Source organism: Crinia signifera, chromosome 12 (assembly GCF_055691185.1).
Source record: "Crinia signifera chromosome 12, ASM5569118v1, whole genome shotgun sequence".
Taxonomy (NCBI): Eukaryota; Metazoa; Chordata; class Amphibia; order Anura; family Myobatrachidae; genus Crinia; species Crinia signifera.
Genome location: NC_139228.1, coordinates 69,240,378 through 69,258,258, shown reverse-complemented (window position 1 = coordinate 69,258,258; position 17,881 = coordinate 69,240,378). Strand labels below are relative to the sequence as shown.

Sequence of the window (17,881 nt, the reverse complement as noted above, 5' to 3'; positions counted from 1 at the left end):
TTGTAGTTTAGCTGCGGGGAGGTGGGGTTTGCCCAGCACAAAGCCAGGCCAACCCGCTCGCCGTGTGCACATTGGAAAAGTGCGAGAACTTCGCTACATAGCGACATGCTTGCACATCACTGGTTGCCCCCTAGCTGCAAAATCGATGAAGGCTGACCATGTTTTGGTCCGCATCGGCTGTGTATGATGTCACGCAGCTGCCGCGGCTCTCCATCCGAGCGGTCCGGACAATCTTGCATTGCCCGGATCACTCCCACAGAAAGTCCTGCCACTGGCTATGAAACTGTTATGGGCCATGATCGCAGTTCCAGGTCCTCCACATGCGTGCTCCAGCTAGTGTCCATCGCAGAAATGCAGGAATTGCTAAATAGCGAGGCAAGTTTCAATCGGCCCTTAACGCAGTATCCAATTATCCCCAATGCTTTCTCTCCTGAAAAAATGGGTTGATAGCATGATGTATGGCCAATGGCCACTAACGTGTTGTCCAATTTGCCCCTTTTTTGGACAAAATAGGTCCCATTTTATGGTGATAGCACATGAGATCCAGTATAACTACCGGACCCATATGTTATTGCGGATCTGCTGGCTGGGATTATGCTTTGTAGCACCCAAAACATAATCCAGGATACATGCCTTGTTATCGGGATTAACTGATATCCCCAATCATATCCAATTACTGCCATAATTTAGCACAGCTAATTGGATATTGCACATGGGGGGTTATTCTTAATGATTCGCTTGGGGGAAGGGGGCGGGCAGCTGACATCCGGTGATGAAGGGCAAACACACTAAATTGTTCAATGACATCATCTGGCCCTCGCTGAACATGCAGTTGTTGGTGATATAGTCATAATTTGACTGCAGGTTCAGACTACCGGGGGTAGGGTCAATAGCAACCTGCAGGAGCTCGTAACAATAGGAGAACTAGGCTACAAAGCTGTTCTACTTTATGCAAAATATACAGTCACTTTCACAACATGTATGAAAAAATATATATAAGGTAGCATGAATATTTAGTTGCTTCCACATAATAACTAATAACATATCCTCTTCTCTTAATTCTTTTTAGAATAGATACCCTTCTGCTGCTGTATTAACACTAAATTATCCAGAATGGTAAACTTCTAAACATTTCAAATGTAACAATGCTTTTAAATAAATGTTTGTAGCTATAGATAACTTGCTGGTGTTCTTTTCCTCTAGATCCGCATAGCAGCCTTAAATGCAACTTCTGCTGTAGAGGGAGACCATGAAGACACTTTCAAAAGTCACAAAACGCAGACAAAAGAGGCTCAGGTGAGATGAGCTTCATCATTAATTAATATGTTGAGATTGAAGTCTATGGCATGTTAATACGCATAAGACTGCAACATTTACCACAAGGCCTTGGACCTGCAGAAGCTTGACCACTACGATGAGTCCTCCCAGGCTTATCACCAGCTACTGGACACCCGTCTTCTGCAGGAGGTACAGTGATGCAAGTGTCTAAAGATCAGCTACTCTTGGAGTGTTTATATTTACCTCACATTTATTCGTTAATTATTCATGATAACACTGACTATTTTCATAGGACCAATAGTGTACAGTGGACATTGTATTTCATTTGATGAATCTTGGTTAATTGGCTCTCTGGTGTTTTCTAAGTTTAGGATAATTCTAACCAAAATTTTATAAAATAAGTAAAACCTGATCACCAAAGATTACTCTAATGGTCCCACTGATGTCCTCTGTGTACTTGTTACTGCTTAGCTCACTGACAACACAGCGCCTGTCTGAACAAAGGACAGGTAGCTAGTGGCATAGAAAGTGCTTAGACACCAAGGAACTCTCCTCACTCCTGATAAGCTGGATGTTTCCCAGGATTTATGGTTATCACAAAAACCCTACTGCTTGGAGTGAGCTGAGAAATAACAGTATTGTATCATTTCCTAACCTAACCCAGGTAAGTAAAGCTGGCCATACATTAGAACGACCTGCATGTGACCTGTTCGTATGCAGGTCGTACAAGCAATCGAGCGAGCGATCGGATGTGCTTTAAAAGCACATCCGATCTGCTTACGATCGCAAGCAAAAGCCAATGGCTCATAATTGCAGCAGGTATGGTCTGAGGATCGACCTCTCGAACTGTGAGACCGCACATTGGCCCTTATTCTGGTTGGTGCGGTCGAGCCGCATATGCGGCTCCGACCGCACCAGACGAATCCCCGCCTACAAGACGGATCGGCACGGCCGTCCGTACACGGACGGCTGCCGATCCGCATGAAAATGGCGGGGCGTACGCCTCCACCATGTTGGGAGCTGCCCCCTGCATTCGATGGTCGATGACCATCGAAGGCAGGGCCGCACGCTCCCCCCGCTCACGCAAGCTTAGAGCACACGGACAATCGTCCGTGTGAAAGCTTGTATTGGGGCGGGCAGCTGACATCCGGCGATGTCAGCTTTCCGCCCCCATCACTGGCGTCATAGCCTCATTACCATGCATACGCCCCGCGTTTGCATGGGAACGCCCATGAAACGCTGGGCGTATACATAGGGTAATGAGGCTATTAAGCCCCTCACACCCCTATACGCCCCCTTTGCGGCGTCTAAATTTTTTACTCGGCGAATTCCCCTGCACATGCGCAGAGTGACCTCTGCGCATGTGCAGAGTGTAAACATCGGCGGTACGGCCGCACGCGGGCCGTACCGCTCAGATCAAAATAAGGGCCATTGTACTGATGTACCTCACAATGGGGCAGATGTATTAAGCCTTAACAAGAGATAAATGCAAGGGTGATAAGGAGAGATAAACGTCCAGCCAATCAGCGCCTTACTGACTTTTTTCAAACACAGGCTGTAACATGGCAGTTAGCAGGTGATTGGCTGGACATTTATCTCTCCTTATCACCATTGCATTTATCTCTTGTTAAAGCTTAATACATCTGCCCCAATGGCCCTTATTCTGATCGGTGCGGCCGGATCCGGATATGCGGCCAGGACCGTGCGTCTGAAACCCCGCCTTCCATACGGCTCGCCAACTCCGTCCGTACATGGTGAGAAGCTGTCCGAACGGACCGCACGTGTATTTCTCATGGAATACGCCTCCTCCATCTCAGGGAACTTCCCCCATCATTCGATGGTCGCAGACCATCGAATGCAGGACCGAGTGGTCCACCAGCTCCCGCAACCTCAGACCCCACGGGCATTTCTCCGTGCAAAAGCAGGGATCTGGGCGGGCAGCTGACATCCGGCGATGTCATATGTCCGCCCCCTACACGTGCGTCACGACTGCATTACCATACGTACGCCCAGCGTTTGCATGGGAACGCCCATGAAACGCAGGGCGTATGCATATGGTAATGAGCCCAAATAGCCCTTCACGCCCCTCTCCACCCCCTGTTCGGAGTGTTCACATTTCATGCGGAATTTGGCCGTACGCCCCGCTCGCACATGCACAGAGACGCCTCTGCACATGCGCAGACACAAAACATCGGCGGCACGAATGCACGCTGATATTACCGCATCAACCAGAATAAGGGCCAATGTGCACACAATCTATTACACGACCAATCAAAATTGTTCGTTGGGGCCTGATATTGTTCTGATGTACTGTATGGCCTGTTATTACCTCAGATTCAAGTTTTAGCTATATTTTTCACTCATCCTCTGCTGAACACTGCAATTAGTTATACAGTACAGTAGCACTAGCATACAAACGTTCCTACCGGCTGGGATCTTTAGTAGTGTTACATACCAGTAATGGCAGCCTTTATCTTGGCAATTTATTTTTTATTTTATTTGGTTTTAAAATGAAAAGCTATGTAGGATTTGGTTTGTATGATTTTTGCATGATATTCATTATGGCATATTGAGTATACATGAAAGGTAATTCTTTTATAAACCACTGGTGTTAAGCTATCACTTTCTGGGTCCTTCCTGGGTGATAAATAAGCCTAACATGAAAGCACTGATAGTGAATGGGAGAAAATAGTAATACAGTATATACATGATCCATCTTACACTTATTAGAGATGCTACAGTGTCTCGTGGGTAGATATTAGTGTACTATGTGCTGCATTCTTGCTACAGCATTGGAGGCCTAAATGCACCTGCATGTAGTGGGGATATTCTCCATAAGGGAGAATCGCACAGCATCCCTCATCTGTGATCTGTCCAATAGAAATGCTTATGTGTAAGCAGAGCAAGATTAAGGGCCTCATGGGCCTGGAGCTGGAATTGTCCAAGGGCCTATTTTTAAAAGTGGAGCAGGTGAGGCTAGTGGCATGTAGAACCCTAAATATATAAAAGTATAAAAATTGCATAACTTTGTGTGGAAATTAGAAATTTGATTTTAAGATACTTGTTTCCTAGCACGGCGCCCACGTTTTTGGTCGGATTAATCGGGGCTTGAAAAATCGGGTAGGTCGCGTTGCGTGCATACCAAATCGCATGCAATGCGACCGACCCGATTTTTACATTGGATCCAATGTAAAATGGTCCCTGGGACCCGATTTTACATTGGATTCAATGTTAAATTGGCCCCAGACCCCAATTTCAGCCACCCTGATGGGTCAAATGCCCCCCCATTGTTAACGCCACCCCACGATTGCCGCCAACCCGAAGCGTGGCGAGCGGCGGCGGTACGCGTACTCCGACCTTTTCATACCCCCACTATCCATGTCGGCGTGGAGTTGAGAATAGATTAGTGCCCGAAGCGTGGCGAGTGCAGCGCATAACTTCACAGGTATATGCGTCCGCTCGCCACGCTTCGGGCTTGGTGGCTCGCTGCGCTCGCCACACTAATCTATTCTCAACTCCACGCCGACGTGGATAGTGGGGGTATGAAAAGGTCAGAGGACGCGTACCGCCGCCCCACGCGGGCTTGCTGCGCTCGCCACGCTTCGGGTTGACGTCAATAGCGTGGTGGCGTTAACAATGGGGGGGCATTAATTAATACCCATGACAGGGGCATACACAATGAGAAATTGGCCATATTGGCCCATTTCCCATTGTTTCCTATGTAAAATCGGGTTAATCGCGTTAATCATTATAATGGCACACAACGGACGCGATGAACACAATTTTAACATTGAAAGCTCATTTAACATTGAGACCTATGGAAAAATCGCGTTGATCGCGTCGTGTGCCATGTTAACGGCACACGACGGACCCGATCAACGCATTTAGCCTTTGCCAGCTAAATGGACCCGATTTCAAAGGAAATCGGGTCCATTGCGTTGGTCGTGTACCTTAACTTAAGGTTGTCAGGTCCTGGCGCGGCCGCGCTGCCTGCAGGGGATCGCGCCGCGTCGCCTGCAGAGTATTGCGCTGTGTACCTTATGCACGCAGGAGTGCCTTCCTGTCCTGGCATCAGCGCTCTGGCTCCCCGTCGGTCCCCGCCGCCTCAGCTACCTCCAGGGTTGGGGGCAATTCCCCCGGGGGTCCGGCTAGGTCCGTGGCTGGCTCTCGGGATGGGCGCCACCATCTTGGTTGTGGCAAAGCTAGTTAGGGGCAGGGTCTGATATAACCTCCTATGGAGGTTGGGCTCATGACATCACAGGCTAGGGGAATAAAAGGCAGGGCTGCCTAACCCTCAGTGCTGCTGCTACTTCTGACTCTGGTCAGTCCTTGCCTGACAGCCAGTGTGCTCTGTTGGTTCGCTGTGTATCCTGTGGGATTCCTGTCCTCTCCTGAGTGCATCTTCAAGTCCTGTTATTCCTGCCAAAGTGAGCATCCTAAGTTTTGTTTACCACCGAGTGTGTTCCTGAGTTTCGTTATTCCTGCCAAGTGAGCATCCTGAGTTTCGTTATACCACCAAGGGTGTTCCTGAGTTCCGTTATTCCTGCCAAGTGAGCATCCTGAGTTTCGTTATACCACCAAGTGTGTTCCTGAGTTCCGTTATTCCTGCCAAGTGAGCATCCTGAGTTTTCGTTATACCACCAAGTGTGCTCCTAAGTTACGTTATCATCTGTCCTGTTCCAGAGACATACGCAAAGCCCTTGGAAGCTTCCATAAGAGGGCCGCGACCTGCTGGGTGGACGCCGCGAAGTCCAAATCTCCTTGCGGGGGTCCCTGGCGAAAACCGCCACCCAGTTAGACTCCGCGCCTCTGCCTGGAAGTCACGCCAAATTCCAAAAGGACTTCTTGCATGAGACGTCAGTATATCAAACCTGCCATCCTCTCGCCTCCCCTCTCTTCCGTGCCGAGGCCTTCCACCGCCGTGGATCCACAACAACCCGGCGTAACAGTTAGCAGCAGCCAAATGGATTCCACAGCGGGGGCTGACTTCAACACGGAGTTACTACAAAGGATTGTGGCCCGTCTAGAGGGCCTAGAGGTTTCGCAAGGACACCTTACCCAAGGTCTTCAAGATATTGCCCACCGTCAGGAGGTAATGCAAGCTTCTGTCTCCCGTGAGGTTCCTGTTCCGCCTACTCCAGACCCGGTTCGACTGGTGAGCTTGCCAACACCTTCTCCCGGACATTTACATCTGTCTGCGCCCAGTAAATTTGATGGGACCCCTAAATTGTGTAGAGGGTTTCTCAACCAATGTGACGTACAGTTCTCTCTGCTGGCCTCCAGTTTTCCCACCAATAAATCCAGGGTAGCCTACATCGTATCCCTCTTGTCGGGTGCAGCTCTGGATTGGGTGTCTCCCCTTTGGGAGAGGAACGACCCACTCCTGTCAAATTATGACGACTTCATAATTCAATTTCGAAGGATTTTCGACGAGCCTGGTCGTTCTACCTCGGCGGCCCAAGAAATCATGCGCCTGAGGCAGGGAAATCGCTCAGTTGCACAGTACGTCGTCCAATTTCAGACTTTAGCTTCAGAAGTTGCCTGGAACGAAGAAGCATTGGTGTCCGCTTTCTGGAGCGGTCTTTCCGATAGATTGAAAGATGACCTGGTATCTCGGGACCTGCCGGCCACACTGGAGGACCTTATCTCCCTCTGTAATAAGATCGACATGAGGTACAGGGAACGTCAGGCAGAGAAAGCTAGAGGAGATCGCTACAGAGGTCCCATTCCTCCACTACTCCAAGCATCAACCTCACCTCCATCGGACGAACCCATGCAAATAAACCGAGCCCGGCTCACACCCCAAGAGCGTCAGCGCCGCTTCCAGGAAAGACTATGTCTGTATTGTGGAGATTCCGGGCATCAAGTCGCCCAGTGCTCTCTCCGTCCCAATCCGGTAGTCCAAGGCAAGAATAGAGAGGTAAGATTGGGACAACTCTCTACCCCCTCTGTATCATCTGATTCCGTTATTCAAATCCAACTTTGTTTCACAGGTCAGACGTTGACGACCCAGGCTCTCCTAGACTCCGGAGCTGCGGGGAATTTTATTTCATCTTCTTTTGTTGAGTTGCATTCTGTGCCCATTAAAGATATTGCAAACCCAGTGCGTCTGACTGCTGTCGATGGGAGTTACATTCCTTGTGGTCTAATTCTATCCTGCACGACACCCATATCCCTGAGCATTGGGGCCTTACACCGGGAAGAAATAGAATTTTTGGTGATCCCTCGAGCCACGTCTCCAGTGGTCCTAGGTCTTCCCTGGCTGCAGAGACATAATCCTCAAATCGATTGGCCCACGATGCAGATAATGGCCTGGGGGTCGGCATGCATTAGTAACTGCCTGGCTAAAGTGACTCCTCCGAGATCCTCGGAAACCGATAAGAAGTTTCGGATACCGCATGCATATTTGTCCTTTGCTGATGTCTTTAGCAAACAAGCAGCGGATGTTCTCCCACCACAACGGGAATGGGATTGTCCCATTGAATTACTCCCAGGCAAGATGCCTCCACGGGGTCGAATCTACCCTCTATCAATTCCCGAGACACAAGCTATGAGTGATTACATTTCCGAGAACTTACAGAAAGGGTTCATTCGATCTTCTTCCTCTCCGGCTGGTGCAGGGTTTTTTTTTGTTAAGAAGAAAGATGGGACTTTAAGACCCTGCATCGATTATCGAGGCCTAAATGAAGTGACGATCAAAAACAAGTATCCGTTACCGTTGATCCCGGAATTATTTGATCGGATTAAAGGAGCGGTTATCTTCTCCAAGCTGGACTTAAAAGGGGCCTATAACCTCATTCGTATACGTAAAGGGGACGAATGGAAAACAGCCTTTAATACCAGGGATGGCCACTACGAGTACTTGGTCATGCCATTTGGCCTAAGCAACGCCCCTGCAGTTTTCCAAAACTTTGTCAATGAAATCTTCCGAGATCTGCTATATCAGTCAGTCGTGGTCTACCTGGACGATATTCTTATTTTTTCAAAAGACTTAGCGTCTCATCGGATGCAAGTAAAGGAGGTCCTTCAACGTCTCCGTAAAAATCACCTATACTGTAAACTCGAGAAGTGCATCTTTGAACAAACATCGGTCCCCTTTTTAGGTTATATCATTTCAGGGCAAGGTTTGCAGATGGACCCGGAAAAGGTTCAAGCCATTCGGCATTGGTCCCAACCTACTACACTTCGGGCGGTTTAACGTTTTGTAGGGTTCGCCAATTATTATCGGAAGTTCATTCGAGGGTTCTCCACCATCGTGGCACCCATCACGGCTCTGACGAAGAAGTCCGCCAATCCTGCAGTATGGTCTCCTGAAGCATTGTCCGCCTTTCAGCAACTGAAACAAGCCTTCGCTACCGCCCCTGTTCTCCATCAGCCAGATCTCTCTAGACCATTCATATTGGAGGTAGACGCTTCCTCCGAGGCCGTTGGGGCGATCCTGTCCCAAGTATATGAAGATGGTGTAACTCATCCCTGTGGATTTTTCTCTCGGAAATTCTCACCAGCCGAGAGAAATTACGCTATAGGGGAGCAGGAACTCTTGGCCATCAAGCTGGCGCTTGAAGAATGGCGGTATCTCCTAGAGGGGGCACAATTTCCAATCCAAATTTTTACAGACCATAAAAATTTGCTATATCTCAGGAATGCCCAATGTCTAAACCCCCGACTGGCAAGATGGGCAATGTTCTTCACTCGCTTTGATTTCAAGTTATGCTTCCGTCCCGGATCTCAGAACGTCAAGGCCCACGCATCGTCCCGTTCTTGCTCTTCTGACTCAGATGTGGAACAGCCCTATCCTATCTTGGACCCTTTAGTTTTTGCTGCCACCAGGATAATCAGTATTCCCCGAGGCAAGACCTATGTGAATCCAAAAATTCGCAAGAGATTATTACAGTGGGCCCACTCTTCTAAGTTTTCTGGACATCCAGGGGCAAGAAAGATGTTAGAATTTCTACAAAGAAAATATTGGTGGTCCTCTATGAGGTCGGACGTCCACAGTTTTGTTTCCTCCTGTTCAGTATGTGCCCAACATAAATCCCCTCGCCAGTCTCCAGCAGGGAAACTCCAGCCGCTTCCTATACCATCAAGGCCTTGGTCCCACATATCGATGGATTTCATCACAGACCTTCCTTCCGCTAATGGGTACAACACAATATGGGTCGTGGTCGACCGATTTTCGAAGATGGCCCATTTTATTCCGTTAAAGGGTCTCCCAAGTGCTCCAACATTGGCTCGTCTCTTCATCGCCCAAGTATTCCGGTTACATGGATTGCCATCAGAAATCATTTCAGATCGGGGTGTACAGTTCGTGGCCCGTTTCTGGAGATCTCTGTGTTCAGCCTTCCAAATTACCCTGAACTTTTCAACGGCATATCACCCTCAGACAAACGGGCAAACTGAGAGGGTAAACCAGGACTTGGAAAAATTTATCCGACTCTACCTGTCCTCATCCCAAGATAACTGGCTAGAGCTGTTACCCTGGGCAGAGTTTGCCCATAATAACACTTACCATTCTTCCAGTCAAACCACACCTTTCTTCACGGTGTATGGGCGTCACCCTCGTGTACCAGACTTTTCCAAGCTCCCTGGTACTGAACTACCAGCAGTCCAGTCTTCAGTTAAGTTTTTTTCAAATATCTGGAGGAATGTCCAGAAGGCGTTACAGCAAGCCTCCAGTAGGTACAAAATCATCGCTGACCGGAGGAGAAGTGCTGCCCCACTCTATAAAGTAGGTGACCGAGTGTGGCTCTCAACCCGGCACATGCGGTTCAAAGTACCTTCCATGAAATTGGCCCCACGGTACATCGGCCCATATGCAATTCTGAAGGTGATCAACCCAGTGGCTGTTCGTCTAAAACTCCCGTCTTCCCTACGGATCTCAGATACATTCCATGTCTCTCTCTTAAAACCTTTAGTCCTCAACCAGTTTCAGAGAAAACCACAGAGGAATTCTACGGTAAGAGTCAAGCGTGATGTCGAATTTGAAGTGAAACAGATCCTTGAAGCCAGACGACGTCAAGGAAAACTACAATTCCTTGTGGACTGGAAAGGATACGGTCCAGAAGAAAGGGCCTGGATCGATTCCTCTAATGTCCATGCTCCACGACTAGTTGAAAAATTCTGGAAGAACAATCCCGATAAGTGTCCAGGGTCCACTCTTAAAGGAGGGGGTACTGTCAGGTCCTGGCGCGGCCGCGCTGCCTGCAGGGGATCGCGCCGCGTCGCCTGCAGAGTATTGCGCTGTGTACCTTATGCACGCAGGAGTGCCTTCCTGTCCTGGCATCAGCGCTCTGGCTCCCCGTCGGTCCCCGCCGCCTCAGCTACCTCCAGGGTTGGGGGCGATTCCCCCGGGGGTCCGGCTAGGTCCGTGGCCGGCTCTCGGGATGGGCGCCGCCATCTTGGTTGTGGCAAAGCTAGTTAGGGGCAGGGTCTGATATAACCTCCTATGGAGGTTGGGCTCATGACATCACAGGCTAGGGGAATAAAAGGCAGGGCTGCCTAACCCTCAGTGCTGCTGCTACTTCTGACTCTGGTCAGTCCTTGCCTGACAGCCAGTGTGCTCTGTTGGTTCGCTGTGTATCCTGTGGGATTCCTGTCCTCTCCTGAGTGCATCTTTAAGTCCTGTTATTCCTGCCAAAGTGAGCATCCTAAGTTTTGTTTACCACCGAGTGTGTTCCTGAGTTTCGTTATTCCTGCCAAGTGAGCATCCTGAGTTTCGTTATACCACCAAGGGTGTTCCTGAGTTCCGTTATTCCTGCCAAGTGAGCATCCTGAGTTTCGTTATACCACCAAGTGTGTTCCTGAGTTCCGTTATTCCTGCCAAGTGAGCATCCTGAGTTTTCGTTATACCACCAAGTGTGCTCCTAAGTTACGTTATCATCTGTCCTGTTCCAGAGACATACGCAAAGCCCTTGGAAGCTTCCATAAGAGGGCCGCGACCTGCTGGGTGGACGCCGCGAAGTCCAAATCTCCTTGCGGGGGTCCCTGGCGAAAACCGCCACCCAGTTAGACTCCGCGCCTCTGCCTGGAAGTCACGCCAAATTCCAAAAGGACTTCTTGCATGAGACGTCAGTATATCAAACCTGCCATCCTCTCGCCTCCCCTCTCTTCCGTGCCGAGGCCTTCCACCGCCGTGGATCCACAACAACCCGGCGTAACAAAGGTACACGACCTCTAACGTCGGGCGCCGTGCTAGGAAACAAGTACCGATTTTAATACATATGATTTATGGCCAACCATGTGGCCAGCTCGTGATCATCATGCTGTCATGGTAATGGGCCTATTTTTATGTGGCGGCCGGCAGCTGCAGCTCCTTACACCCCATTGTTTAGCTGGCTCTGTGTGTATAGTTGGGTTGGTTATAAGATCCCAGCAGGCATAATCCTGACAGTCAGAAGACTTCCCATCGGATCCTGCTGTTGGTCTTCGACTGTTGGGAACACGGTATGTTTACCTCGTCACGTTTAGATGGTTTCTGTTGTGCATTATATGTTGATGATTTGTTATTCATTAGTTCCAAAGCTCATGGAATGGAATAAATTGCTAGCTTATACTTTTTCCTGCTATTGTAAGGATACATTTAAACATAATTTCTATATACCGGTATATATTTGTAGTGATTTGTGGAATATATTTCATAAAATATTCTTCTGGAATTTCAGGCTGTTCCTTTGAGTGATGAAAAGGAAGGCTTAAAGCACCCTGGGTTAATGCTGAAATATTCAACGTATAAGAACTTGGCACAACTTGCAGCCCAGCGAGATGATCTGGAGACTGCAATGGAATACAACCTTGATGTAAGGTGGCCTTTACTGTTTTTGACATATTTATTGAAATTTAGCCTTTATTTTAATAAAAATAATTGACAATAGTGAAGCATTTACTTCCCACTCATTAGTTTCAGTCCCTACTTGGACAGTTCCAGAACACAACCATCATTTTGGGGGTGATTCTGAGTTTGAAGCAATAAGTTGCATTTTGCAATGCAAGGAGTACAAAGGCATGTATGGCTATTTTTGAATGTAGGGCCCAATTCAAAGATGGACGCTATTTGCATCTGAGAACAAAAGATGCTCCCTGCCGACCTTGCAAATCCGAGTGCTGCATCTCTGCATTGGTGAGATAATGACTGCTTAGAATGGCCATCTCTGCTCCATAAGCTGGGCCAGTAAATCTACATTGGTAGACACAGACATTAGCCTTGCCACTTGCATTTTTGGGAATTCTAGTTATCGTTGAACATTCCATGTTCACAAAAGGATGTAGCCTGTTAATCATGCTGTGGCTTAGGGGTCACCTCCTGCAAGAATCAGCACCCGATTTGCACATGTGCGAACCAGTCTCCTGCACAACACAGTAAACATTGGAGTATTACATAAACCAGTGGTAGCCAACCCTAGCCCTCGAGAGCTACCAACAGTTCACAGTTTTCAGACAACCTAGCTGCTGCACTCATTAATCACTGACACATTTTAAAAGATACACAGATGGAGCTAATTAGCTAACTTGTAATTCTGTGAGGAGACCTGCAAAACATGCACTGTTGGTAGCTCTCGAGGACTAGGGTTGGCTACCCCAGACATAAACCATTAGTTTTCACACATCTCTGAATCAGACCCATAGCCCACAAATGCAGGACAGCTTTATTTTTTCAGTGCAATTTAGGTTTGAGTTTGGAGAATGTTTGGGACTTTTTAAAGCAACATGGTTTTTCCAAAATGTGTTTTTTTTGCAATACTCCCAACTCGCCATGCTCAGGATCTTTGGGAAATTAAGTTTTCCAGATAAGGGACTAATCATAGAGTTCTTTCAAGTGTGCACTCAGTGGCTGTCAGATCAAACTGAACCCCAGCATTAAATTGTTTGGTCTGAGTGCCAAGATACTGAATCCGTCCAGTTTGTTTGCCCACATATTTTGACAAATTGCTCATATATATTTATATGAAATTGAAATGAAATGGTTTGATATTTGTGTTTATTGGCACCATAAACTTCCTAACCAAATGCTATAACAGTCTAGTCTTTGATTCAAGGAGTTCAAATAAATAAAGTGCACATTCACAAAAGGAATAATTCGTTGTTACTTTGCTTGTATCTGTACAGGCCGTCATGTTGGACTCTACTGATGTTAATCTATGGTACAAGATTGGTCGGTTGGCTCTTCGTCTAGTGCGCATTCCACTGGCACGGCATGCATTTGAAGAAGGACTACAATGTAACCCTGATCACTGGCCATGTCTGGATAACCTGATCACTGTCCTGTATACAATCAGTGATTATGGCAGTAAGTAATTACAACACATGGGGTCAATTATATTCAGAATGATGTGAATAGGGCCGGGATGGAGCTCCCGGAGCTATTAAAATCGGTGTTCTGCTAGGTCGTAGAGGGACAGTACTTGCAGGTGTTTATGCTAGTACCCGCATTTTCCAGCTTTCAGTGCGTTAAGTTCCCATGATGCTGTTTGTGCCATGCTAGGGCACAAAACAGCTTTGCCATGCTAGGTTTGTCAGACCCTCCTGGGGAGCGAGCAGATATCCACTAGTCTGCGTTAGTCGTTCTCTGATTAGAATAGCGTCGGCAGCTCCCTCCCAGCGCTATTCACATTGTTCTAAATAGAATTGACCCAATACAGGTTGAGTATCCCGTATCCGAATATCCGTTATCCGAATTATTCCAAAAACCATACATTCCAGAAAGTGAAGAAAATTTTTTTTTTTGCTAAAATCTCACTAGGGACAATTGTAACAGCACTACTGAGGGAATGATATGTAACTGGCACTATATATGTACAAGAAAATGATTGCTTGGCATTCAAATTCAGTATCTGAGATAGTACACAAATTTTGTTTCATGTTTTGAAACCTTGTTTTTTTGAACAAATAACATTTATTTGTGTGCATTTCATGTGTTTGATGTGTTTATACAGCATAAATGCAAGGTACTTCAAAATACATCATTGAAATATAAAAATATTCCGAAATACGGAATAATCCGTTATCTAAAATTCTCCTGATCCCGAGCATTTTGGATACGGGATACTCAACCTGTAGTAAAATAGGGGAGTGTTTGAAGAGAGGGTAAGCAGTACATAGTAGTGCAGTTAACAAATTGTTTGGCAGTACATGTATCTGATGTTTATTGTATTCTAGCTAATGGTACAGTATACCAAGTAGCACTCTGGAGGAAAAAGAATAACAATGCATGAGAATAGATTTTGTATTCCAAGCAATAAAGTTTCTGCTCTGTTCCCAGACTGCCTGTACTTCATTTGCAAGGCTTTAGAAAGAGACTGTCGCTATAGCAAAGGTTTGGTATTGAAAGAGAAGATCTTCGAAGAGCAGCCCTGCCTTAGGAAGGACTCTTTCCATATGTTCCTTAACCCCTTCCTGACGCAGCCAGTTTTTGCCTTCCTGACAGAGCCATTTTTTTCAAATCTGACATGTATCACTTAAGTGGGTATAACTTTTTTTTGCTTTTACTTATCCCAGTGATTTTGAGATTGTTTTCCCGTGACACATTGTACTTTAAATTAGTGGTGAAATTTGGTAGATACAGTTTTTTTTTGGGGGGGGGAAATACCAAAGTGTCGTGAAAAAATGGAACATTTTGCTATTTGCAAAATGTTCCATTTTCTGCTTGTGAGACAAATAATCATATCACTCACAATAGTTAATAACTAACAAAGACCATATCTATTCTTTATTTTTAAATCATTATTTAAACCGCCTTTATTTTTTTTGGACGCTAGGGGGCAGCAGATTCTAAATTTTACACTACATGCATTTCAACGCTAGTTTTGGCTATTCACTTTTTAACAGCCAATAGCAGCGATCGCCCAAGACGGGAGGCATCGCTGCCCCCCCTGGGCAATGAGGGAGGATGTCTGCTGTCAGGGACAGCAGACATTGTCCCTCTGCCACCTCGTCTCGAGACGGGGTGGCAATTTGAAGTCATGACGTATATATACGTCATGTGTCGGGAAGTACTTCCCGACCATGACGTATATATACGTCAAATGTCGGGAAGGGGTTAAATGGTGAGTTTAAACCTATATGTGTGTGTGTGTGTGTGTGTGTGTGTGTTTAGTGAATTGAACAACTTTTATCTCATTACAATGGCACTAGTCAGAGTGGGGTATATTGAGCAGCAAGTGACCAGTCAGTTCCTGAAGTTGCTGGCAGCCGGAATAATGAGCAAGCATAAGGATCTTAAGGGATTTGAAAAGGGCCAGTGAGCTCGCAGACCTCAATTCATGATAAACAAATAGCCTGTGTATACAATCTGCGTGATACCTGGTGGTAAGGGGTGCAGAGCAATACTCATGTGTTTGAGTCAGTGCAGAGACTGGAGTTGGCCAGTGTGATATATCATGGTAATAATTTGGAACATACATACCCTGTATTTAGAAGAAGTAGAGGTTGGAGTATAAGGGGTTATTCAGACCTGATCGCAGCTCTATGATTTTGCAAGATGGACGATTATCAACCGACTGCGCTAGGCCACCTAGCGAAAAAATCCAGGGTCTTTATGATCGATAGCTGTCAGCAAATTGATTGACAGGAAGCTGTTGTTTGTGGGTGTCACCCTGCAGTTTTTTGGGACTAGGTCCTGGGTTATGCACAGACTTGGAAACTTATCAGATAGTGAGTTGAGAGTGGATTTGCAGCTATTTGCTGTTCAGCGCGATATTTGCAGGCCATTCGCAGTCTGCACAGGGCGCGGCGGCGATTACCTGATCGCAGGGCTTTTTCATTCCGCAGAGCAGTGATAAGGTCTGAATAATAAGGTGAGTTTAGAACATGTATGAATAAATATAATAAGCTGTGTATTTTATTCATGTGAGTACCACTTCCTCAGGGTATTTGTGCAGAATCAGACTGCAGTAATGGGCTTAGTGCCTTGGAGTATTAAGGCTTCTTCCTGTTGATCTTTATTTTGCTGTATACACATTTATTGATATATATACTTGTCATGGCAGCACAGCGAAGGTTACATCAGACCAAATTACACTTTGTAAGCCCAATGTCACTAACACAGAGTCTATCAGTTTATTAAGGATGGTAACTGAATAAGTAACTGGTTGTTCTCTGTAATATGCCAGTGATCCACTTTGTAGCACCGTTTTCAAGAGACTTAAATAAGTTTGTAATGTTACTAATACTCCTTTTACACCGACCTGAATATCCAGAGAGCACGTCAAAAAAACCCCGGGTTTGCAGGTAGTGTAAATGCACCAATTTAAAAGATGCCAGGTCAAGAGACCGGACATTTCAACCTGGTAGGCGAGCAGGGTAGAACACGGGTTCAGTCCGGATCGTGGTGCAGTATAGACAGGTAACCAAGGTCGATGCGATCTGGGACCTGTTTACTGCAATGGAACAGCCAGCACTGGGAGATGCTCTCATCTATTACCTGTTAATAATACAGCACACTCATTCTTTAAATCAACCCAAACCCTTATTACAGCTATTCTCCATGAGGTGTCCAGCTCTTTCCATATGTTTTGTAATTCTCCTTTACACAACAGATATACAAAGATATAAATACAGAACGTGCAAATAGACCATTCGTATAGGTCAGGGACAGTAATGTGGAATATGTTATTATCAGATCGTTTCTAATGGTCACAATCATTTTCCTTCTATTCCTGTGTTGCTCAGTGACATGTCCATTCATGAAGTACATGTAAGTGAGGAGGAGGCAAACAGAATTTTGGAGGAAGCATTAGATTTGCGGAAGAAGAGACAAGCTTTGACTGTAAAAAAGCAGGAGCCTGATTTAAAGCTGGTCCATCCCCTCCCATTTTTAACGTGAGAAAGATGTTTTAATAAAGTGAATTATATAAGAACAATAATTGTTGTATGCAGTGTATTAGTATCTGGCCTATGTTTTGTTCCCAGATGGAAGTGTCTTGGGGAAAGTTTGCTGACTACTTACCGACACCTTACAACATGTGAACCGCCGCGCCCTAGTTTGGGGAAAAGGATTGACCTCACAGAATACAAAGCTCCGGAGCATCTTCTTCATGTTTCCCAGACCTCCTCCTCTCCTACAAACAAAGCTTCAGACACACCCAGCAGTTCAACCCCACCAACACCATCTGTGTCTGTACCTGAGCCGTTCCCTTCCCTCTCCTCTACTGGCAATGCTATATCTTCCCAAAACATTATAGATGCCGCAACTCTACAAGGTTAGAGCGAATGAAACACTGTGAACTATCTGGCAATAAATAGGGTGCAAGTTGACCTCTCCGGGCCAATGTAGAGTAGTATTTTGTATGTTTCTTGTGTAGAAAATAATAATAATAATACTTGATACAAGGAAAGACATGCATGGCAAACTTTCAATGTTTACTTATATCGTATTATTATTATTATTATTATTATTATTATTATTTTCTGTGCATTATGTGAATGTGTTTCTTGTTTCTCTGTAAATTCCTATGTCTTTTAATGTGTTTGTCCTCGTGGTCACCTTACTGGCCATTGCATTTTGGTTTACCAAGAAGGGTGTTAATAGGAGGAGGATATGTGAGGATGCAGGGGAGACAGCCAAGAGACGCTCTGCCCGTGTACGCAACACCAAATGCAAGAAGGAGGA

At 46.2% G+C, this 17,881-nt stretch overlaps 1 protein-coding gene across 1 annotated transcript; it reads left to right on the top strand.

Annotated features, from left to right (window-relative positions):
- Window positions 1-1,086: 1,086 nt before the first annotated feature.
- LOC146049641 (calcineurin-binding protein cabin-1-like) lies at window positions 1,087-17,662 on the top strand. The gene is made up of 6 exons (XM_083166204.1): window positions 1,087-1,116; window positions 1,204-1,296; window positions 11,940-12,074; window positions 13,381-13,561; window positions 16,942-17,091; window positions 17,182-17,662. The coding sequence occupies exons 1-5, from the start codon at window positions 1,114-1,116 to the stop codon at window positions 16,968-16,970; spliced, it is 441 nt and encodes a 146-aa protein (XP_083022330.1). The 5' UTR covers window positions 1,087-1,113; the 3' UTR covers window positions 16,971-17,091; window positions 17,182-17,662.
- Window positions 17,663-17,881: the final 219 nt, after the last annotated feature.

What these genes read in the sequence shown, in the direction of transcription:
- LOC146049641 (XM_083166204.1), top strand. An exon ending in CAATGGAATACAACCTTGAT is followed by an intron (nt 12,075 to 13,380) that starts GTAAGGTGGCCT and finishes GTATCTGTACAG; the next exon opens with GCCGTCATGTTGGACTCTAC. An exon ending in TACAATCAGTGATTATGGCA is followed by an intron (nt 13,562 to 16,941) that starts GTAAGTAATTAC and finishes TGTGTTGCTCAG; the next exon opens with TGACATGTCCATTCATGAAG.